This window comes from Electrophorus electricus, chromosome 24 (genome assembly GCF_041902795.1).
Source record: "Electrophorus electricus isolate QZ-2024a chromosome 24, ASM4190279v1, whole genome shotgun sequence".
NCBI lineage: Eukaryota > Metazoa > Chordata > Actinopteri > Gymnotiformes > Gymnotidae > Electrophorus > Electrophorus electricus.
In genome coordinates, this window is record NC_137520.1 from 10,452,952 (window position 1) to 10,474,867 (window position 21,916).

Sequence of the window (21,916 nt, forward strand, 5' to 3'; positions counted from 1 at the left end):
AATGTTAAAATTATGTATAAAATATCTTCTATAAATTGTGTGTAGTCAGATTCATACCAAATGCCTTATTATAATAATTATAATGTCCCTGGTTACACATAAAATGATCTTGAGTGAACGGATTGATAAGGAAAACGCGCGAGATTTTTTTTACGAGATCTTCCTGTTTTCAACATGGCAGGCAGTAAGTTGGTGCTGGAAGGGAGAATAAGTATTTTGAGCTTTTTCTCAGGACTTGGGGTGATAATAATACCCTTGCTTGTAAAATTTTGCTCCCATATTGACTGGATATTCGTTTACCTCACTGATGTGAATGGAAGAATAGCTATTGCAATTTATATAACAGCTCTCAACGGCTTACTGCTAATCTTATACAAGGGTCCTCTATACAAGGTAAGATAGAGCTAGTAAAGCTAGCTAGCTTAGCTAGCTAAATATTGCATTTAGCCGGTTTCCGAGTTTGTTAGCTAGCTAGCTATAACAGTGTTGTTGTTGTGTTCCCTCTCCGTGTTTTTCAGTTCAAATAAAGTTACTTAGTAAATGTTTGAAGATGGTCAGAAGACAAACAGCTGCCCCAACTGGCAGTGTGGGCTGTTAGCAGATATAATCCAATTTAACTAGACTTGTTAGCTAGGTAGCGTGCTGTCAGTCTAGTGCAATTAGTTAAGTTTGCTATGCTAGCGAGTTCCGAAGAGGACAGTTCACTAGCTAGTTCACTTAGCATGTTTCTTGTTGTATTTAATTATACAGGCTATTCAGTCCGGCTTAATCTAACTTTCATTTTCTGTCTTCAAATTGTTAGGTCGCTGTGCGAGGTTGCTTTTTAGGATTTGTCTTTGGATGTGGCCTGATACTAAGTTTTGCGGAAACGACATGGACACAATTTGGCTGGTAAATGGCCCATTCAAGTTTGTGTACATCATTATGAATAGTCATAAAATCTGGAAAACAAAACGTTTAAATGTACTGTCAAGATCTGTTACAACCTGTCTTGTCAGTGTTAGTAAACCTCAACGGAATTACATGTGTTCACTGTCATTTTCATTTCATTTCATTTTCATTCTCTCTCTAGGTACATGTGTTCACTCTCATTCTTTCACTACTCTGAATACCTGGTTACAGCCATCATCAACCCACGCAGTCTCTCTCTAGACTCCTTCTTGCTCAACCACAGTGTTGAATATACAGTAGCAGCAGTCTCCTCCTGGATGGAGTTCACTGTGGAAAAGATGCTTATTCCAGGTCTGTTACATGTTACTATGTCAGGCCTGTTGTATATCCAGGGCCTGTTCATGTAGTTAATTCTCAAGAACATAATCTGATTTAGCATACCCATTTCTTTTCTGTGTGGCAGTATAGTATGGTTTGCATCTGTCTGTAATGCATGTAGCGAGTATATTTGCCATTGTACCTATCTCATTCACCCTTTTGAAAATGTGCCCTTTGGCAGACCTTAAGCAGCCAAACTGGATCTGTTTTGTGGGACTGGTAATGGTATTATGTGGCGAGGGCCTGCGCAAATCTGCCATGCTGACTGCAGGATCCAACTTCAACCACATAGTGCAGAATGAGAAATCCCAGAGCCACGTGCTGGTCACCAGTGGCGTCTACTCTTTCTTCAGACACCCCTCTTATGTGGGGTGGTTCTACTGGAGCACTGGTACTCAGGTAGTTTGCTTGATGGCCTTGGAACTTAACTCATTATCTCTGAAATGGCTCAACTGTGCCATCATATTTCTCAAGCCTGTTTTTCACGTTTGTTTTAGGCCTTATCAAATATAAATGATTACAATGTAGTTATTTCTCTATTTGTACACTTATCCTGAGGTTTCTCTGCTGATGTGTGTTGTTGGTAATGCCATTGTTTAGCTTCAAAACATGAATACTTTTCTTGGCAGATAATGCTGTGCAACCCAGTATGCACTGTGGCCTATAGCCTGGCCAGCTGGCGGTTTTTCCGGGAGCGTGTTGAGGAAGAGGAGCTCTCTCTCATCCATTTCTTTGGAGAGGATTACATTGAGTACAAGAAGAAAGTCCCCACTGGTCTGCCCTTTATCTCAGGCATCAGAGTAAATTCGTAAGTTGGGGAGATGGACAAAGCAAGGGGAACGCGGAAACTTCTAGAAGTGCATACCTGGACACACTTGACTGGCACTGTGAGCGAGCTGGTTATGTGGTGGCCTTGTGGCTCTGCTCCCTGGGTGAATGTGCCCAGGGAAGTGAGGACACAGCACAGCGAGACTGACCTGCTGATCTGCTCCGAGACACACCGGTCTGCGGTGAGCAGGGCCAAACCCCCCAACTCTACAGCTGTAAGACAGAAACACATGCAGCCAAGAGGCTCCCAGCACTCACTCACACTATACCTGCCAAAAAACACAATTTCTTTGTTCTGAATACATTCTCTTCATAATATCAGTGATGCACCATGCCTTTCTTACCTCCTCATATCCATGATTGAGCTGTTTCATGAGTACATGATATAGGTCCATTTGTCATATCTGATCTTTTCACATATAATTTCATGTCAGTTTCTCAATGTCTGAGTCATTGTGTTTTTGCTTTTATTTATTTTTGTATCTGTTAAGATTTAAAGGGAGCTGAGCAACTTTCATGTTGTACAATATGCTGACTCTTGGAATGTTTATGGCAAAAGAATCAACTGGAGTACCAAATATTCACAAAGATCTATTTATTTAAAAGGAAGCCTTGCCTTCTCTACTCATAAAAAGCAGAATGTTGCATATAGTATTTCTAAATACCTTCCTTTGTAAGGTAAAAGTGATCACATACCTGTTCAATGAGGTTTATGTGCCCTGACCAGGTTCCCACAGTGACACCATATTACAGTGTGCAATTACTAATTTTGGTATTTTAGATTCACACTGTCCTTTTGTGAATAGGAGTTTATTATATTTTCAATGTGCTTTTGTTATAGAATTTGTAACCAGACAGTTCTTGTTAATTTAACTACAGTTCAGTCAGTTTTAGGCATATATAATTTTTAATGCTAAATGTTGACAATCTGTAATAAAAGCAAGATTCCTAAATGTAATATGTCTCTCACGCTAAAAATAGTGTGCTAGGCAAAATTCCTTTCCATTTTAACCATAATTTGAGTGGGTTGAGTGGGTAGAAGGGTCTGTTTGTTTATTGGATTCTAATTCTGTTTGAAGTGGCCAAGTCCAACAGATGTATTTATTGGCACCCAAGTTTCAATACGTCAGTGCGCAAGAGAGAATCACAACATGTATGGCTAGGATGGGCAGTATAGTGTTTTCACTATTTTACAACTCCAGATGTTTAACTTCTGTTTAACTTCCATACCTCACATGTTTTAGTGTCATTCTGCTTCTCTCCTTTCACTATGTCATATCAGTGTTTTTCCTCTTTCAATACATTTCACAAGTAAATCAAATGCCTTGAATGCATTCATTTGATAATGGGGCTTAGTTGGGACTACTGGATGGATATTAACAGGCAGTTAGCTGTATCCAGAGCCAACTGTTCTTTCAATCTTTGCTGAAGAAAACCTTCTCAGCATAGTCTAGATTTAAAGGATAATGGATGAATGTTTTTTTTTTCTTCACATTTTCAGTGGAGTTGTTTTTTTTTTTCCCTTGTCAAATTGTAAAACATACAGGTTTCACAAATCCAATACGCTTCCTTGATGTAAGAATGTACAGTAAGAGGGCTGATTTGAAGTATAATGTAATGTGAAAAATTTACAAAAGAAGGCGAACTGTATGACTACGCATACAACTGGCATTTTCTGCATACAGAACTACTACAAACCTCTAAAATAAATACCAAATATAAAGACAGTGTATCAATATACATTGAATATAACATTATGTAGTGATTTGTTCTAGTTTTGTATTTATACCAACATGTAATATGTCAGGTATCATGAAAATGTACCACTTTTTATATGTCAACACTGCCTCGTGTATTGCTTTAACATGTAAATGAAAGTCATGACAGTTTGCCCTCCACTTAATTAACTGAGTTGTGGTTTCACAGGCGCACAGTGGCCTGTGTCAGTTGTGCATTTGTTCTTGCTCAGCCTATACAGGTCCTTGTTTTTGGGACTGGAGTCATCTAATCGGCTGTTTAGAGCACGATAGTCCTCGTGAGCACAAGCCAGCTCATTGCTGTTGAGACAAACCACATATTGCATCAAACACTATGGTATTTTTTTTTGTTGTTTGTTTTTTGTTTTTAAAGACAGCTTTGAGGAGTACTCTTAGAGTTGAAGCAACAACACAAAGACGATATAAACAATATTAGATAATATAAAACTTTCTAAGGTGGATAAGAACTGCTGACAGCTTGCCTGTGCTGGGGATCAGCTGACATGGTGCTATCCTCATAAATTTTCAGCATGCTCTCAGTGCGGTCATCTTTAAGTTCCTTAGGCTCCTTCAGCCTGATTAAAATAAAAGTAGGCAAATTAAATCAGATTAATGAAATTGCCATTCTAGTTAGTACAGCAACGTGCACAGGCACTAACCTTGGCTCTAGTCGTTCTTTCACCTTTGCTATGGAGCGGATATAGGGACCTATTTGCCGAGCGATAGTAGTCAGGTAGGAGTTCTCTTGTTTTAATTGAAGCAAGTCATGAAGTTGTGCTAACAGAAACAGAAAACTGCCACATGAGGTCAGTCAAATCAATATAAGGCTGGAAACATAAACCAAGAATCTGATTCATTAATTCACCTTCATAAATTTCTTGCTCATTTGCTACTCTCTGATATGTCTCCTCCCATATCTAGGAGAAATATTTTGTCATGACACAGTCAAGTTCTGCATTTTGAGCAAATGTCCACCAGATGAACAAAATGACTGGACCCATGGAACTCACCTCCTCAAACATAGCTCTCATCATCTCCACAGAGGCATATTCTGAGGAGATCTCACTGTCCATCTGCAGAGACCTGTCCAGGATCTCACTCATAGTGTCAGTCTTTATGAGGGAATGATGTTTGGTTAAATCCCGGTGAATCTCCTGCACCTGGTCTTTAAGTTTCTGGATCTCGGTCTGCAAACTCTACTCAGGGCGCCAAGGGAATCCATGTTAATGTGAGCCACAATATAAATCCTTCATTGTAATATACCTCTAGAGATGTGGCAATGCTGCGTTTTAGAAGTTGCAATACATCTTGAATTTGGAATGTGTGATTACTCGCAGACAACAAAAAGTGTATGGAACATCAACTGTGTTAAAGGGCCTGGTTTTCTTTTTTTCACTTTTTTTTTTTTTTTTGTCAAATTTTACATACCCTTATTAGCACACAGGGACTGAGGTGATTAGCATCTGGCATGCATGGGCAGGTCTCACCCTGTAGGTGGTCTCGTAGTTGCGGCAGTGGTCTGTGAAGGAACTTTCTCCGCCCTCAGCCAGCAGCACTTTAGTGCTGATGTAGCGATGGGAGGTAGGCTTGTGTACCACCGATGAGCCCAACGACACGTCGCTGACCACAGGAGAGTGACATGTGACCGAGAGTGATGACGGCAGCCTGGGATGAGGGGGAAAAAAAGTTATATGGACATTGTGTTTAGATTCAGAAAGGTTCTATGGTTTCTTTTTTTCTTTTCTCATAAATTGCAGATATACTGACAGTACACTACTGTTGCCTAGGCCCAGTCCTGAAACACTGCCTGCTGTGGACACGGATCGCCGATGGCCCAGCAGCAAGAGAGGCTCCAGACAGCGGGCAAATTCAGACCGGTACTCAGTGTTGATCTGTGTGCAGAGATGAGCTGTGTGAGAGGTGGTAAAAGCAAAGAGCTTTTACCTTACTGCGGTGGGCTGGCCATTGCCTTTGAGGCTATTTTTACCTTACTGGGGTGGGCTGGCCTTAGCCTGTGAGGCTGTTTTTGCCTTACTGCGGTGGGCTGGCCTTAGCCTGTGAGGCTGTTTTTGCCTTACTACTCTGGGCTGGCCATTGCCTGTGAGGCTGTTTTTACCTTACTACTCTGGGCTGGCCTTAGCCTGTTTTTACCTTGGTACTTTGGGCTGGCCTTAGCCTGTGAGGCTGTTTTTACCTTACTGCTGTGGTCTGGCCTTAGCCTGTGAGGCTGTTTTTGCCTTACTACTCTGGGCTGGCCATTGCCTGTGAGGCTGTTTTTACCTTACTACTCTGGGCTGGCCTTAGCCTGTTTTTACCATAGTACTTTGGGCTGGCCTTAGCCTGTGAGGCTGTTTTTACCTTACTGCTGTGGTCTGGCCTTAGCCTGTGAGGCTGTTTTTGCCTTACTACTCTGGGCTGGCCATTGCCTGTGAGGCTGTTTTTACCTTACTGCTGTGGGCTGGCCTTAGCCTGTGAGGCTGTTTTTGCCTTACTGCTGTGGGCTGGCCTTAGCCTGTGAGGCTGTTTTTGCCTTACTACTCTGGGCTGGCCATTGCCTGTGAGGCTGTTTTTACCGTACTGCTGTGGGTTGGTCTTAGCCTGTGAGGCTGTTTTTGCCTTAGTACTCTGGGCTGGCCTTAGCCTGTGAGGCTGTTTTTGCCTTACTACTCTGGGCTGGCCATTGCCTGTGAGGCTGTTTTTACCGTACTGCTGTGGGTTGGCCTTAGCCTGTGAGGCTGTTTTTACCTTAGTACTCTGGGCTGGCCTTAGCCTGTGAGGCTGTTTTTGCCTTACTACTCTGGGCTGGCCATTGCCTGTGAGGCTGTTTTACCTTACTGCAGTGGGCTGGCCTTAGCCTGTGAGGCTGTTTTTACCTTACTGCGGTGGGTTGGCCTTAGCCTGTGAGGCTGTTTTTACCTTACTGCGGTGGGCTGCCCTTAGCCTGTGAGGCTGTTTTTTACCTTAGTACTCTGGGCTGGCCTTAGCCTGTGAGGCTGTTTTTACCTTACTGCTGTGGGTTGGCCTTAGCTTGTGAGGCTGTTTTTACCTTACTGCTGTGGGCTGGCCTTAGCCTGTGAGGCTGTTTTTGCCTTACTACTCAGGGCTGGCCTTAGCCTGTGAGGCTGTTTTTGCCTTACTACGCTGGGCTGGCCATTGCCTGTGAGGCTGTTTTTACCGTACTGCTGTGGGTTGGCCTTAGCCTGTGAGGCTGTTTTTACCTTACTGCTGTGGGCTGGCCTTAGCCTGTGAGGCTGTTTTTACCTTACTGCGGTGGGCTGTCCTTAGCCTGTGAGGCTGTTTTTACCTTAGTACTCTGGGCTGGCCTTAGCCTGTGAGGCTGTTTTTACTTTACTGCTGTGGGTTGGCCTTAGCTTGTGAGGCTGTTTTTACTTTACTGCTGTGGGCTGGCCTTAGCCTGTGAGGCTGTTTTTGCCTTACTACTCAGGGCTGGCCTTAGCCTGTGAGGCTGTTTTTGCCTTACTACTCTGGGCTGGCCATTGCCTGTGAGGCTGTTTTTACCTTACTGCTGTGGGTTGGCCTTAGCTTGTGAGGCTGTTTTTACCTTACTGCTGTGGGCTGGCCTTAGCCTGTGAGGCTGTTTTTGCCTTACTACTCAGGGCTGGCCTTAGCCTGTGAGGCTGTTTTTGCCTTACTACTCTGGGCTGGCCATTGCCTGTGAGGCTGTTTTTACCGTACTGCTGTGGGTTGGCCTTAGCCTGTGAGGCTGTTTTTACCTTACTGCTGTGGGCTGGCCTTAGCCTGTGAGGCTGTTTTTACCTTACTGCGGTGGGCTGCCCTTAGCCTGTGAGGCTGTTTTTACCTTAGTACTCTGGGCTGGCCTTAGCCTGTGAGGCTGTTTTTACCTTACTGCTGTGGGCTGGCCTTAGCCTGTGAGGCTGTTTTTGCCTTACTACTCTGGGCTGGCCATTGCCTGTGAGGCTGTTTTACCTTACTGCAGTGGGCTGGCCTTAGCCTGTGAGGCTGTTTTTACCTTAGTAGTCTGGGCTGGCCTTAGCCTGTGAGGCTGTTTTTACCTTAGTACTCTGGGCTGGCCTTAGCCTGTGAGGCTGTTTTTGCCTTACTACTCTGGGCTGGCCATTGCCTGTGAGGCTGTTTTTACCTTACTACTCTGGGCTGGCCTTAGCCTGTTTTTACCTTGGTACTTTGGGCTGGCCTTAGCCTGTGAGGCTGTTTTTACCTTACTGCTGTGGTCTGGCCTTAGCCTGTGAGGCTGTTTTTGCCTTACTACTCTGGGCTGGTCATTGCCTGTGAGGCTGTTTTTACCTTACTACTCTGGGCTGGCCTTAGCCTGTGAGGCAGCTTGACAATCTTCTTCAGCCTCTCCATCAGTTGCTGTGTGAGTCAAACAAACTACAAATGAGTACATTTACAGATGTGAAATGAATGGCTGATCTGATTTTAATCAGTTATTTACTTCTTGTGGCAATGAATTAGTCCATTTACATGCGCAGCTCTTTGGATGAACAACTTGGGGGGGGGGGGGAATTAATGGATGTCTACTTACATAACCCATGTCTAGAAACTCAAATTTGTTTGCTGAACTAAGGAAGGCAGAGCATGTAACCAGATGGACCTACAGAAAGAAGCGAGAGTGATGATTAGGGGACTTTGAGGATGAGATCAAGAAGAGAAGATATGAGACATGCCTCGACTGAACAGTAGGAAAATGTCTGACTTGGAGAGTTGGCAAGAGTGCTGCAAGGTGAGACAGCTGCTCCTTAAAAGCTCTTTCCTTCTCCTCGTGCTGACTGGGAAAAAAAAAAAAAAAACTTGGATAAAACTCACTCAAATTACATTACAAACAACAACAGAAAATTTCTGAATGTACTAAGTGTCTATGTTGTGAGTCATAGTCTTGTAATGTAGGTCTCAATTCATATATCATTTATGTACTAAAGTTACAGAAGTGTCAAAAAATCCAGACACACAAACACTATAACCACTGAGTTAATAGAAGTAGAGGGAGATGTGAGGCAGAAACTTCACAGATATTTTTAGATTGTGTAACTGGATCTGCTATATCTCACTGATGTCTCATAGCTCACTGTCGATTATATTGCATTGATAGACACAGCATGTGTTCATGGCATTAAAACAAAACAAGAAGAAGCATATACCTTTGAGCTGCCTTTAGTAAAACCCTTTTTCTCTCAGCCAGCTTTTCCTTTAAAAAGACAATTGTAGAGCAAGTCACAATAATTAAAATGAATTTAAAAATTCTTACATAGAATTTCACTGATTTTGAAATGAAGCTTTGGATGTTAGATAATTGCATTATGATTCTACTTGACTGACTTCAGTAAAAAAAAGTATATTGATCTTTATTAATGTAATTAAAATTAATCAGACATTATTTACCTGCATGCTGTTAAAAAGAGTGCAAAGGGCAGTCTCCTCCTCCTCCACATTAGCACGCACTTCTCCAATCATAGCCTTCAACAGGATAATGGCCTCCCGTGCTGATGTCTGGAGCTCCTTCACAGCCTAAGATAAAAGAGGAGGACATGTTTCTGTATGGTACATGTCCCTTCAGTATGTTTTAAGACTGCTGATAAGAGGTAATATTCTGCTCCCTTACTAAGACGGCTTGGTCCAGTTTCTCACAGCCTTGCATATACGCTGTCTCAATATCAATGCAGTGTGCTCTGCTCTCCCTGCAAGTATGACCACAGAAAGGTTAAACATTTCACTAAAACCTTTATGAAAAGGCCACTAAGAGAAGTGTGTTTGACCTACACTGGCATGTCTCTGAAACAGTTGATGCAAAGCATGGACTTTTTTTCTGTCGAGAACATGATGTATAGTTCTTCATGGAGGGCTACAGAAACAAAGGGCGTCATGAGCAATGGAAGTGACAGTGGCACCTAGTAAAGAACATCAGAAGACAATTCCACCCATAAATCCCTGATTTGTTAAAGATAAAGACTGAGCACATACCACACTTTTTATGGGCTTCTTTGGTGCGCTTGGCCAGGGAGACAATTTCATGACGTGAGAACATCTTGGCTTTGTGGGTAACTTCCCTGCAGTCTCTACACAAGGGCTGGTTACAAGTGTTGCAATAATACATTGCATCCACATCCTGAAAATATTAAGTAGAAAATGTTCATTTGCACTGAGGATTTTGGGTCTTTGGCCAATTTAAATGTAGCCCAGCTCAGGTGGCTGGTCATTGCATGCAAGGAGATGTAGGACCTGCTTCTTGCACTCCCAGTCACAGTTGGCACACTGCACTGCTTCTTCGCAGTCGACAGAATTATCCACCAAAAACTTCAGCAGCCTGTCCTCTGGAGGCAGCGCATTTACCCCTTTTACCACAGACTGGTGTCTGAAGAGGGTAACAAATGTCCCTTTTTTGTTCCTGTTTTAGAAAGTGGTTTTTTTTTTGGTTTTTTTTTTACATCATGCATTTAGCTACGATTTGCAGAGTCTACTACTTCTCTTGTCTCTATAATGACAAGTACAGAAATAGCCCCCTTCCAAATTCCTAGATAAAACAAAGTTAATGAAGGGAGCTACAAACAAAAACAGTCAGACTGTTTTTCACACTATAACTACAGGGTATACTGATGGGTAGACTGATGTGGAAACCATTGTGTTCTCTTAAATAACAAATTATTAATGTTTTTGAAAACATACACACGCACAAAATTTTGGATAAGAATGAACCAGTCACATTTCACAGATTGTGTACTAAAGAGTCACAGTTAGAAAGCCCAGTACTTAATCACTAACCCACAGAGACAAACCATCAAAACAACCTACGATGATTCTATAGCAATCCAACCCTAGTGAAAACCCTAACTGATGATTAAATTCATACTTACATAAACATAATTACTTAACATAAAGTTTTTTTTCCGTTTTGTATGTGCTTCCATTGGTGTGCTATCCGTAAATACTGCATAGAATAGAGCAAATGCATAACTTACTATTCCCCCACATGTAAAAACAGTATGAAGAAGCTGGAGCTGTGTCTAACTGAATACAGCTCAAGATAAAGATACCATGTGTTTTGTTTGACACCCCAGTGGCCTTAGTGAAAGATGCCAAGTGTATTTCCATTCAGGCTAAAACAAGGGCAGGGTTTATCCTGCAGCTGTTGGTCCCACTTAGGTACATTATACTGTGCTAGCCTCTGCTATGGCCTGCCACTGGAAAACTGAATCAATGTCAGTCATCCTACTCTATGAACATAACATCAAGCTCTTCGGATATAACCAACATAGCAATTGCATTAAAATTGTATACTGCTGGTTTAGTGCCCTACCACATGATAACATTCATTTATTGTCTTAGTAATACTGACTAGCCACGAAGTGCAAGTTTGTTTGTTTTTTGTTTGTTTTTTTGCTGCTAGAAGCTGCACACAAAGGTTCTTACCCACAGAGGGGGCACGTCAATCGGCTGTCTACTGCTCTCCCGCGCAGGCAGTTGGCACAGAAAGTGTGGTAACAGTCCAGCAGGCACGGATGTCCATACTGCTCGTGGCACAGGTAGCACACCAAGGGATGGCAGTTCGCACTGTCCAGGTCAAAAAGGTTATCCAAGGGGGAGAAGATTCCTCCAGACATCTGCAGCAAAATTTGTGGTGTCCTCAGCTTAGTTCCGGGAAGTAATTAAGGCATTACCTACTGGATAAAATGAGTGTTTAGTATATTTTGTTTTGATTCAGTCTGTCATTGAATCAAAAATAGACAACAGATAAAGAGTTCTTGTTCTGCTATGTCGCATCTTCAGGATATATGCCTCTAAATGAACTAAGACATACAAACAAAACAAGTAGACGCAACATTTAAAACTACCACAAAGAAAAGTTACAACACCTTTACGTTAAAATGGTCACATGTAGCAAAGAAACAATTAATCAAGATTAAACAAATAAATAACAGATATTCATTCACCTTGCTTGTGTCCTAGCTGTTAACTGTGGCCGGAATGAAAGCCATATAGAGGATTGGTGAGCCCGCATAGATAGTGGGCTGGCCTTGACGTCAGGACAATCTGAGGTCCACGCAGACAGCAGCCGAATGAGGGAATTGTCAGTTAGTGGCCAAATATCCCGACCTCTGATTAGACACGGGAAACCAGACACCCTTTGTCTATCAGCAAATGACAAAAATAGTTTTCTTTTGGCATGTCATAGTATTCGTAAACTGAGAGTGCCATATAAGATGGGTAATAAGATGTACTTCTTAAAAGTGGTCTAATGTAAACCATAAAATTGACACACTGTAAATGTAAATGTTCTAAGCTACCTACAAGTGAACGGCCTGAAAAACAAAAAGAACGAATGTTTTTCTAAATACACCTGATAATTCAAAGCCATTGTCTAAACGCAGCCCACTTAAAATGCATTCAGCATAAGGCAATTGAAACATGCTGCTGACCTGAGCAGCAAAACGCCTAACAGTTAATTTGGTACAAATGTTTATCAACCATAAGCTTACTAACAAAAAGCCAACACGGACTTAACAGTAATTGTGCTTCTGAGCTTTGAAAAAAAAAAAAAGAAAAAAAAAAAAGGGTCTTTAGACCCTGAAACTCTTGAGATTAAATACGATGGGAGTGGCAATAGCTTCAGCAAATTATGATTACTTTCATCATTTTTATTAAACGTAGCTTCAGCAAATTATGATTACTTTCATCATTTTTATAAAACGTTGCTGCTGCCATCGTTAACAGATGTTTGAGAATATGTAAACGTAAGCCACGTTAAAGGCTGCTAAGTGCTATTCATTTGATATCACCAGAAATTCTACGCGTATCTGGAGACTTTGTAAACTGAAATGTTAATGGTCAAAGGCGGAATTATTGCTTGGATCGATTAACGTGTACTTGATTATGCGGACGCTACATTGCGCATGCGCAGTCTTTCTTCTTCCTTTCAGCAAATTTTTCCACCATGGCTCCTTTGGTGAGTGGAGTCGTATAGTGGTAGTTATTCAAAATGAGCATGTATTCTCTTTGGGGTGTGTTGCTGTTTCGACCGTGTCTGCTTTGTAATAGCTGGTTGTATCATATAAACGGAAGTGAGATTCCCAAAAGCCAGTTATTATTATGTAGTCAGTTAAGTTACGAGGCCGCTAGAGAAATTCAGTGGATGGCTATCTTAGCTAAGCGATTTACAACTAGCAAGCTAGAGATGCTAGCTAGCTAGCGCTCGTTTCTCGTAAGTAACTAGGGCTCTGTAGTCAGACTATCATAGTATCAATAAAATATAGGCATGGGCTGTGACTTAAGTGAGTTTGTGAAGTGATTGATTATACGAAGATTTGAGTCACGACATTTAGGGAATCATCTGGATTGCTGCAAATCGAGTTGAAATTGCTCTGTTCGTCCTCAATAAGAATTCGTGAAAAAAAATAATACTAAAAATTGCTTGGCTCTAATGACAGCAGGAGCTAGGATGTGAAACGTTTCGCGTCTGATTTCGACAGAAAAAGCAGCCGATCATCAAAAGTGGAAAGAAAAAGAAGCAAGTCCTGAAGTTCACTCTGGACTGCACGCACCCAGTAGAGGATGGCATAATGGATGCAGCCAACTTTGTAAGCGTACATGACGAGCATACGTTTGGGCCTCCTATGCATTTATGAAATTATATATAAATACGGGCTCTTGTGCTTGGGTTGTTCCAAGTTGCATATCCATTCCTGTAGGAGCAGTTTCTTCAGGAGCGCATCAAAGTGAACGGCAAAGCAGGAAATCTCGGAGGAGGAGCCATAGCTATTGAGAGGAGCAAGAGCAAGATCACTGTGTCTTCGGAGGTTCCATTTTCCAAAAGGTGTTAAGTCTTCTTCGCTGAAGTATATGAATTGTTGATTGTCTGCAGACAGCATTCATTTCTTTGGTTGTTTAGTCATTTGACGTCTGTGATATTATTTGCAAATGTATCTTTAGTCGTTTTACTATAAAGTAACACTATCACCACACTTTGCTTTATTTTTAGATACCTGAAGTATCTCACCAAGAAATATTTGAAGAAGAACAACCTTAGAGACTGGCTGCGTGTAGTGGCAAACACTAAAGAGAGCTATGAACTTCGCTACTTCCAGATCAATCAGGATGAGGAGGAGGAAGAGGATGAAGATTAACTTTTTGTACATTTAAATAAATTCATTTAATACTATTTTCAACTCTGTCCACGTACCTTAATTTATATATATAATACCCTGACCCTTGAACCAGTCCACATACAAGTTTGAATTTTTATGCAATTACTATCTGCACAATTTGTAGTTTATAGTACCATCATACCAAAAGTATGCAATTTTGACAGGTGTTTAGAAGACAGCTGTGGAACACTCATTGATTAAATTCTAACTAAAATACATAAATACTTAAGATCAAGCTCATTCATTATAAAACTATACTTGAGACTATAGCCAACTTTGAACAATTTAGCCAGGGGCAGGGAGAACAACTGTTTCTATCCAGTTAATGTTCTATAACACTGATAATGTGGCAGTCTTTCTAAAAAAAAAAAAAAAAAGGTTTAAGAAAACATTTACTCTTAGACAGATATACAGAATTCTTAAGATCAAAAGTAAGTGTTAAGAAAGTAACCAACTTAAATGAACCTTTATTTAACATGTTCATGAAAAAAAGTATCCCACATCCCAATCCTGGACATACATTTTAAGAAAAAAAAGGTTTGCGCATTGCACAAAAGTTGTAAAATATCTCTCGTAGAACAGTATGTGAAGCTTGTTGCTTACGAACATCCTACAGTGGGACAATTACAATTTCTTGCAATGACAAGTACAAGATAACTATTAAGAAATGCGAGGACATGAAAGCTTAAGCACAGGGGAACAAAGATGGTACAGTACATAAAACACTAAAGCGCCTGCATACTCTGAAAACAACGCGCCACTGTGGTCCCAGATTACATAGTGAGAGGAGATATCTTTGGGACAACAAGACATACATCTCCCAAATTACATCACTTAAAAAGGCACAAGTATGGAGTGTTGGTCTTTTCAGTGATACCAGCTAGTTTATCAACAAGCAAAAGACAGTCTGCATCTAAATAATTTAGCACCAATTGTTAGGAGAGAGCAGACAGGTAACTGTTCTTCCCAGCCGACTTCATGGAATGAACAAGACGGAAAAAAAACCCAAAAATAACCAAACAAAACTTTGAACCTTCTTTAGGAATGTAGAAGTATGGATAGAAATCCAACAGAGTTTAAGTGCTTGGAGAGAGCCATACAAGGTTTCCCTCTTAGCTGCAGATACTGGTATTAAAACAGGTGCATGAAGCCACAAGATGAGCCGTTGTGGAGGATTTCCAGCTCACGTGGACTGGTTATTGCAAGGTCCTTTCATACTGCAGTCCAAATTAATTTCGGTTTATAGTTCATCTTGAAGTTTTTAATCTGCTGTCTTAAAAAAATATCCCATCCCAACCAAATTGTGACTAACACCAGTGACCTAGTGAGCAGAGGAATTCTGGGTCAACAACCAGAAGCCTCTGGAGAACATAAGCATGATAAATGGGTTGGATCCCATCAGAGTGTGCGTGGATTATACTCTGGCAACTTCTTAAGTCTCTCCTTCTCCTGCTCAGTTTCCTGGCGGGCAATAACCAGCGAGTGTGAATAGCCCATCGCCACCTGAAACAACAAAATTCTAAGTCACCCAACACTCCTTTTAAAGCTGCAGATGAAAAATGTAGCACTTTCAGAGGCTTGAGTGAATGTAGCTAAGAATAGTCTCCTATTAATTATAACCCAGTTAAGGTACATTTGTCAACTGGCTAAAGCCTAATAAAGGAGCAAATGTGTAACACAATAAAAGGTCATCTTTCAGTTCCTGAAGCACCAAAAATGTGATAACCATTTCGCCATTTTCATAAGGGCACCATCTCAATGTATATGATTTGAAATCCTGTAATTTATTTTGCAATGGTAAAATCAATCAAGAGATTAAGACAGGTCTTCTGCAAAAAGCTTGTATCTCCACCTCCATACTTCTGGCCTTATATTTGGAAACATACAACCATTAGATTTTGAAATGGAAGTGTAACATGCAGGCTGATCACACCACTTCAAAATCACACAAAAACCCAAACAGTTTTCTTATGACTTATGTACAATATGTATGACAATATGTACAGATCATGCACATATTCAAGCAGATGGAAAAAATAATGAACAGCAGCATTATAGTCTTCCATGTTTCATTTCTGCAAGATAATACAATATCTTATATATTATATAGCAATAACCTCTTATACCTGTTCTGAATACACTCCATCCAGAGTTTTGACCTCCTGGGCTGTGGTGGAGGACTTTGGTTTGTTGTCCCCATATCCCTACAAAACAAGTCACAAAGTACACTATACTAAAGATTGTAATTTTTTTTTTTTTTTTTTTACTTCTGATCAGCAAAATTAATTTCTTAAATTTTAAAGGTAGTCCATGAGATGTGCAGTGTGTAGAATCATGAAGCTCTAACTGTGTAACTCACACATACCAGCTCTCCAAATGTAGGCGACGGTCCCCAGCTAATCGTGCTCTCATCAGCAGCAATAATAATACTGCTTTTCCTAGAAGACCACAAAGGACAGATCTGAATATTCAACCATGCAGAAACATGACTATGGACTGTAACAAATGTCATCAAAGGCATTAGCCTGACAAGGTGACAGAATGACAGAGGGCTTAACTCACCCGCAGGCCAGACTACGGATCTTCCAGCCACACAGGTCCTGTACGGCTTTTGGGTACATGGTTGACTCACGAGATGTATTTGTCACTCCCCAGAAAAACAGACCACCTGAGAAACAATCAGTTCAAGCCATTTAAAACAGATAAGCACCATTCCCATTCCACAAAACAATGGTCATGTTTCCATTAACGTGTTTTTTTTTTTAAATGAAAATTTCTTTAGCATTTAATGATTGTCAATATAAGCTACATTTTAAGATGGAAATTGTCTATAAAATTCTATTTTCTATACTGAAAAAACACACACAAAAATACATTATTCAAGTAAGGGGTGCGTGTGCGCATGTGTGTATATTTTATATGCTATAAATATTAAGTGTATACATATATATATATATATATATATATATATATATATATATATATATATATATATATATATATATATACATATACATATACATTCACACACACATACACACACACACATACACACACACACACATATATATATACATACATATACATACCGCCACCCACCCCCCTCACTTGAATGGAAATGATGCTCCTGAGAGGAGGTACTCTTACCCATTTCACTGACAGCAAAGGAACATTGGTATCCACAGTATATCTGGGTGGCTCCACGACCAGGGAAATCAAACAGCTTGACCAAACGAGGGACCATCTCATCCTTCTGTTCAGTGTGACCCAGGCGGCCATAGCCCCCAAAGCCCCAGGAGAACACCCGCTTCTGGGAGTCTAGTACCAGCTATTCAAGCACAAAAACAGTGTTGTAATAACTTACACAGGCTGCCCTGAAATCAGTGTTCCTCGTCTGTATTCTAGGGAAGATTTCCATAACAGCCTACACATAACACACAAAGTTTTTATTGCAGGAATGAAGTCCCCAAGGACATGTTTTGACTAGAAACAAAGCCACCGTAATAAACATCTTACAATCTGACTTCATTTCCCTTTGGACGGCATTCATGTTAAAATTGCCATTCCCCAAACAAGGTAAACAACTGAATTCAAGTCTTCTTTTAAACATTACAAGGTTTGAGAGTTGTGCTTAAATACAACAAAAAGACGGCATGGTTACTCACTGTGTGATTGGCACCACACACGACATCTCGAGCCACAACATTGGGTACAGGCAGCACCTGGCCATCTTTAGTCTTCTCAATGAAAATGGCCACACGGCGAGGGATAAGCTCACAGTCAAACTCAATGCGTTGAGCACGAGCTATGAACTTCCCATCTGAGTTATGACCTGTGTGGCACACAAGAAAACCATGCTGGGAAAACTCTCGCCAAGCTGGTGCATGAAACCTGGAACCCATTTGAATTAGATCAACTTACCTAGCTGGCCATACTCTGGACACCCAAAGGAGTAGACGTTACCTTTGCAGTCCACCACCATGCTAAACTCGGCACCACAAGCCACTTTAACCAGTGGCTGTCCATTATACAGGATCTGTGGGCAAAACAATCAACACCCCTGCAGTTTCTGGCAAAGTTAACACCAACCTACTACTTGCACAACCCAATACAAATGACTTTGCAGAGAATGTGACATGAATCTTAGATTACATTAGGCCAAATATTTCTGGAAGTCGAGGACGCTTACTGTAGATGGGCTGAGGACGGCGTCTGTCTGATTGCCCTGCCCAAGCTGTCCAAGTTTGTTCTCTCCGAATGAGTACACAGCCCCGTTTTCTGTGGGAGAAACGCAGGTCGGCCTCAAACATCCTGCCAAGTGCCTTCTACTCCACATCATGCATAAAGTAAAGCGCCTACCTGTTAACGCAAGGGTGTGGTTGCGACCACAGGCAGCAGCCACTATCACCTCCTCCCCCAAAGCCTCCACTAGCTTTGGGGCATCCAAGCGCTTTGTGTCTCCATGGCCTAGCTGGCCCTTTTCATTACGACCTGAGAAAAACAGCAGAAAAAGGAAAAAAACATGTTTAACAACAATTTTTCCAAGCAGTAACTCAAAGCCAACAGTTATTATTTATGATGCATTGCTCTCTTAAGATTCTTCCTTTGTTCTGAACTTCTGATATGAAGGGAGACACGCGTTTCTCCAACTATGGAAGGACAGTCTCAGGACCACCAAAACAAAGAATAAGGAGTACAAAGAAGTTCCCTTTGTAGTGTCACTAATGAACGCATTTGCAGGCACAACAAAAGCCTGCACCGCAAATGGTCATGAATCCTTCAAGAGCCTCCAGGAAAATAGCTCATGCAGAACAGCTCTAGCGTTGAATGGTAATGAATGGTTCCAAAGGCGCTGCATGTGTAGACTCACCCCAGCTCCACAGTTTGCCTTCGGTGGTGATAAGGAGGCTGTGCGCAGCGCAGGAGCCAGACACCACACTGCTCACCTGCACGTCATTCAGACACCCATAACGATGAGGACCCCACAGGTTTTGGCCCAGGTTCCTATAGGCAGCTACACACATACACACGTCACAGAGGTTGTTTCACTGGCCTCTTTTGGGAAACACATGAATGCGGCTTCAGATCTTTTTACTTTCATTTATTCTAAGATTAAATGACTTTAAAAGAGCATTTATGATTCCTACTTCACGTTGGACTGTTTAAGGCAGTGGGATTTCTTGATGTACAATAGTCAGAGCAGCCATAGCCAAGATCAATTCCTCATTGATCCCTTCAGACCACAGTCTACTTGCTACACAGCTGTTACAACACTGTCTGAAGCCAAAGTCCACTAATGAAAACACATGAGTTTTTCTCTGCCTGAGCCTCCCTCGCCTCCATTTCACAAAATACTCTTTGGGCCCCATATCAAACTGCTGCTTAGAATTCACTCCCAAAACGAACGACTTCCCATATGTTTATAAAAGCAATTTGTAAAATATGCCCACAAACCAATATTTACAACTTCTACACATTCCTTTCAATCCTATAAATGATTGGCTTTACTCAATTAGAAATTAGCATTTGATGTATGGTCATGAAATCTGTCAAGAAAATTATTCGTGTGTCCAAAATGTAAATTTGAATCATTTGGAAAAAAAAGCACACCTGCAAATATGAATATAAAAAAATTACAGGTGATTCATAGAAAAGCAATATTCAGAGGAAGCCTACTATAAATCGAAGTAATTTGGATTTTGTTTACTTTGTATGAGGCTATTATAAACCAAGGCTATTTTTGTGTTAGGTTTAACTGCACTTCATTACTGCTATAAGCTAACAGTCACTTCTCAACTTCCCTTCAGATTAAGTAGGTGCTGCATGTAATAGAACTATAAAGGGTCTGTACTCTAATATCAAGCATTTTTATGAACAAGACCATAATTTAATAAGTAGCCCACACTACATGAATACCTTAGATATTCAGGGTGCTCAAATGTTATTTCTATAAACATTGTTATTTCCAAACATGGTAATTAACTAAATCACTCAACAAACAGTATAATTAGTAAATTCCTAAAACTATGTAGGTCTAACTGTTTTAAATCAACAAAACTCACACCTTGCTGTTTTGGCACTTCTTTTCGGCCAATCAGGTCCCAGTTGGTGGCTCCAAAAATAAGCAGCTGACCCTTGACTTTAGGCACCTCAAGTTTCTATTGGCAGAAAGGACAGAATTAAACAGATGCATAAAGGCGATAAAGAATAGATAAAGTATATAAGCACACATGCCAACGGAAATGTCAACTTTGGCTACATGCACAGAGTGCAATAATGACTTACAATATTTTCCTTTGCATCCCCAGAAACAGTGACAGGCTGGAGTCCAGACTTAGTTGTTTGTTTCCCAGCTTTTTTTATACTTTCCTGCTCATAATCTTCAAACTCATCGTCACTGCTGAACTCCCTGTCTTTCTTTTTACCACTCGCTCTTTTCCTCTTCACTCCACCATTCCCAGAGACATCGGTTACCTTCTTGCGTGGCATAGTTACCTTCTTCCGTGACACCAACGATCTATCAAATTTTCAAAGTTTCATTATTACAATCTCCAACAAAGTAATGCAAACTAGCCTAATTACTACTCATAGCTTCGCTATGACAATAAATCACTACACGTACACTTAAATGTTTCATAATTGTAATGTTTTATGTAAAAATAGTTTTATGCATATGTTATGAACCATTTCTAGTTTTATACATAATTTCGAACTAGAGAATGGACTTCAAAGTAGCTTACAGCAAAAGAAATTGGCTTGGACAGTGCACGAATTAGCCGGCATTCGCGTATCACTGCTTACAAATCAAGCTAAAAAAGAGCAAGTTATGAAGTTGTTAGTGTTATGTTGCGTCTCATTCGGTAGTTATAACTAATAACGCCGCTAACCAAAGGCACACAGGGCGGATGCGTGTTTAGCCACGGCACCATCGCAGAGCTTGACATCCATTTCTTTCTTTGTTGTACGTTATGCGGCTGGTTAGCAAACCAGCGCCGCTAGCTGTCGGGATCCCACCTGGCTAGCCAGCTAACTAAACAATTAGCTTTCCCAATAAAAACATTTTTAAAAAATCAAGCACCCGGACCACTTTAGCAAAAAAGAGAGTTAGCTACTGAAGTAATAACTTAATAAAAACAACGCAAGAGACAATGACATCCATGTTACCAACGAAAAACAATTGGGTCAAAACGCGAGAAAAGAAACGTAGCCGTGTTAGCAAGCGAGCCATACTGCATTTGCATTCAACAAAGCCACTATCGCAAACATCGACCATACCATAAACGTACCAGTCCAAAAACTTTTTTTCTTTCTTTCTTAAATTGATATAGTTTAAGTTACAAAATAGAAATGTTACTGAAAGTTACGACGGGTTGCTCCTTTATACTTCGTTATTCGAAATACTGTCCAGTAAACTACGGGTTTCCTGATTCAGATGGTCCGATCATGTCTGTCCGTCTTCCTCGTTTTTTGATTGATTTGGAACAAAAGAGTCTGCGGAGTCTCCGCCATCAAACCACGTGGGCGCAGCTTACATCCATTAAAATAGTCATTTATCCACACCGGGGGGGAAAGGCTGCCTGCTTTTCATAGTGGAAAATTACACACGTTTTGCTTTAAAGTTTTCTACGAGGTGTTAGCCAACCAAGTTTATTGTTGATGATACTGAGGTTTTCTTTTGGAAAAAGATTTGGGTAGTTTACCTGTTTAAAATATTGCGGTGAATGGAAAAAGTGGTCTTGCTAAAATGTAAATTTAGGTTGTTATTCCCCCCTTGTCGACCGTCTATTTTCTTTGTTGAACGTTGCTATAGCGCTAAATGCATGGAATATGCTTAGACATTTCCACTGAACTTGCGTAGAGCCCGCAAAACAGAAACACATGGGGATTTGAAAGAAGTATCTGAACAGCTAGCGACAACCTTCATGC

The 21,916-nt window shown here is 40.9% G+C and overlaps 4 protein-coding genes across 12 annotated transcripts; 2 read left to right on the forward strand and 2 right to left on the reverse strand.

Moving 5' to 3' along the window:
• The first annotated feature begins 147 nt into the window (after nt 1-147).
• On the forward strand, nt 148-5,757 carry icmt (isoprenylcysteine carboxyl methyltransferase). Of its 2 annotated transcripts, XR_014119717.1 has the most exons (6): nt 148-393; nt 803-891; nt 1,073-1,242; nt 1,451-1,668; nt 1,899-2,279; nt 5,642-5,757. XR_014119717.1 is itself a non-coding variant. In XM_026998210.3 (5 exons), exons 1-5 carry the CDS (start codon nt 175-177, stop codon nt 2,079-2,081), a joined length of 879 nt encoding a protein of 292 aa, XP_026854011.1. In that variant the 5' UTR covers nt 148-174; the 3' UTR covers nt 2,082-3,636. The 2 variants fall into 2 exon arrangements, 1 of the variants encoding a protein (XP_026854011.1); XM_026998210.3 differs by lacking the exon at nt 5,642-5,757 and having other exon boundaries at nt 1,899-3,636.
• Nucleotides 3,699-12,561, reverse strand: rnf207b (ring finger protein 207b). 5 transcript variants are annotated; one of them, XM_026998206.3, is made up of 18 exons: nt 11,780-12,561; nt 11,259-11,509; nt 10,071-10,203; nt 9,813-9,957; nt 9,612-9,693; nt 9,454-9,529; nt 9,234-9,359; nt 8,993-9,039; nt 8,551-8,623; nt 8,380-8,448; nt 8,139-8,207; nt 5,622-5,746; nt 5,342-5,519; nt 4,865-5,050; nt 4,720-4,771; nt 4,514-4,631; nt 4,337-4,429; nt 3,699-4,154 (listed from the first exon to the last, which is right to left on the reverse strand). In XM_026998206.3, the coding sequence occupies exons 2-18, from the start codon at nt 11,447-11,449 to the stop codon at nt 4,001-4,003; spliced, it is 1,917 nt and encodes a 638-aa protein (XP_026854007.1). In that variant the 5' UTR covers nt 11,450-11,509; nt 11,780-12,561; the 3' UTR covers nt 3,699-4,000. The 5 variants fall into 5 exon arrangements, with proteins under 5 accessions (XP_026854007.1, XP_081562954.1, XP_026854009.1 ...); XM_081706828.1 differs by having other exon boundaries at nt 10,071-10,236; XM_026998208.3 differs by lacking the exons at nt 11,259-11,509; nt 11,780-12,561 and adding an exon at nt 10,703-11,195 and having other exon boundaries at nt 10,071-10,236.
• Nucleotides 12,562-12,701: 140 nt separating this feature from the next.
• On the forward strand, nt 12,702-14,004 carry LOC113569953 (large ribosomal subunit protein eL22-like). The gene is made up of 4 exons (XM_035522586.2): nt 12,702-12,792; nt 13,316-13,423; nt 13,535-13,659; nt 13,825-14,004. The coding sequence occupies exons 1-4, from the start codon at nt 12,781-12,783 to the stop codon at nt 13,967-13,969; spliced, it is 390 nt and encodes a 129-aa protein (XP_035378479.1). The 5' UTR covers nt 12,702-12,780; the 3' UTR covers nt 13,970-14,004.
• A 437-nt stretch (nt 14,005-14,441) lies between these two features.
• rcc2 (regulator of chromosome condensation 2) lies at nt 14,442-21,846 on the reverse strand. 4 transcript variants are annotated; one of them, XM_026998083.3, is made up of 13 exons: nt 21,691-21,846; nt 20,276-20,507; nt 20,055-20,148; nt 18,861-19,004; nt 18,350-18,481; nt 18,180-18,268; nt 17,912-18,026; nt 17,656-17,822; nt 17,138-17,318; nt 16,553-16,658; nt 16,356-16,428; nt 16,117-16,194; nt 14,442-15,493 (listed from the first exon to the last, which is right to left on the reverse strand). In XM_026998083.3, exons 2-13 carry the CDS (start codon nt 20,477-20,479, stop codon nt 15,389-15,391), a joined length of 1,488 nt encoding a protein of 495 aa, XP_026853884.1. In that variant the 5' UTR covers nt 20,480-20,507; nt 21,691-21,846; the 3' UTR covers nt 14,442-15,388. The 4 variants fall into 4 exon arrangements, with proteins under 4 accessions (XP_026853884.1, XP_081562956.1, XP_026853882.1 ...); XM_081706830.1 differs by lacking the exon at nt 21,691-21,846 and adding an exon at nt 21,266-21,516; XM_026998081.3 differs by lacking the exon at nt 21,691-21,846 and adding an exon at nt 21,277-21,515.
• Nucleotides 21,847-21,916: the final 70 nt, after the last annotated feature.

Bases quoted from the DNA above. Each gene is read 5' to 3' on its own strand.
- icmt (XM_026998210.3), top strand. From the start codon at position 175: ATGGCAGGCAGTAAGTTGGTGCTGGAAGGGAGAATAAGTATTTTGAGC. The intron at 394-802 runs GTAAGATAGAGC...TCAAATTGTTAG, and splicing joins ACAAGGGTCCTCTATACAAG to GTCGCTGTGCGAGGTTGCTT. The intron at 1,669-1,898 runs GTAGTTTGCTTG...TTTTCTTGGCAG, and splicing joins ACTGGAGCACTGGTACTCAG to ATAATGCTGTGCAACCCAGT.
- rnf207b (XM_081706828.1), bottom strand. From the start codon at position 11,449: ATGTCTGGAGGAATCTTCTCCCCCTTGGATAACCTTTTTGACCTGGAC. The intron at 5,747-8,138 runs GTAAAAACAGCC...CTCTGCACACAG, and splicing joins GGCCAGCCCAGAGTAGTAAG to ATCAACACTGAGTACCGGTC. The intron at 5,520-5,621 runs GTCAGTATATCT...CCCTCATCCCAG, and splicing joins CTAGGCAACAGTAGTGTACT to GCTGCCGTCATCACTCTCGG.
- LOC113569953 (XM_035522586.2), top strand. The intron at 13,424-13,534 runs GTAAGCGTACAT...CCATTCCTGTAG, and splicing joins TAATGGATGCAGCCAACTTT to GAGCAGTTTCTTCAGGAGCG. The intron at 13,660-13,824 runs GTGTTAAGTCTT...CTTTATTTTTAG, and splicing joins GAGGTTCCATTTTCCAAAAG to ATACCTGAAGTATCTCACCA.
- rcc2 (XM_026998083.3), bottom strand. From the start codon at position 20,479: ATGCCACGCAAGAAGGTAACCGATGTCTCTGGGAATGGTGGAGTGAAG. The intron at 18,269-18,349 runs GTAGGCGCTTTA...TTTCTCCCACAG, and splicing joins CCACACCCTTGCGTTAACAG to AAAACGGGGCTGTGTACTCA. The intron at 17,823-17,911 runs GTAAGTTGATCT...TGTGCCACACAG, and splicing joins TCCAGAGTATGGCCAGCTAG to GTCATAACTCAGATGGGAAG.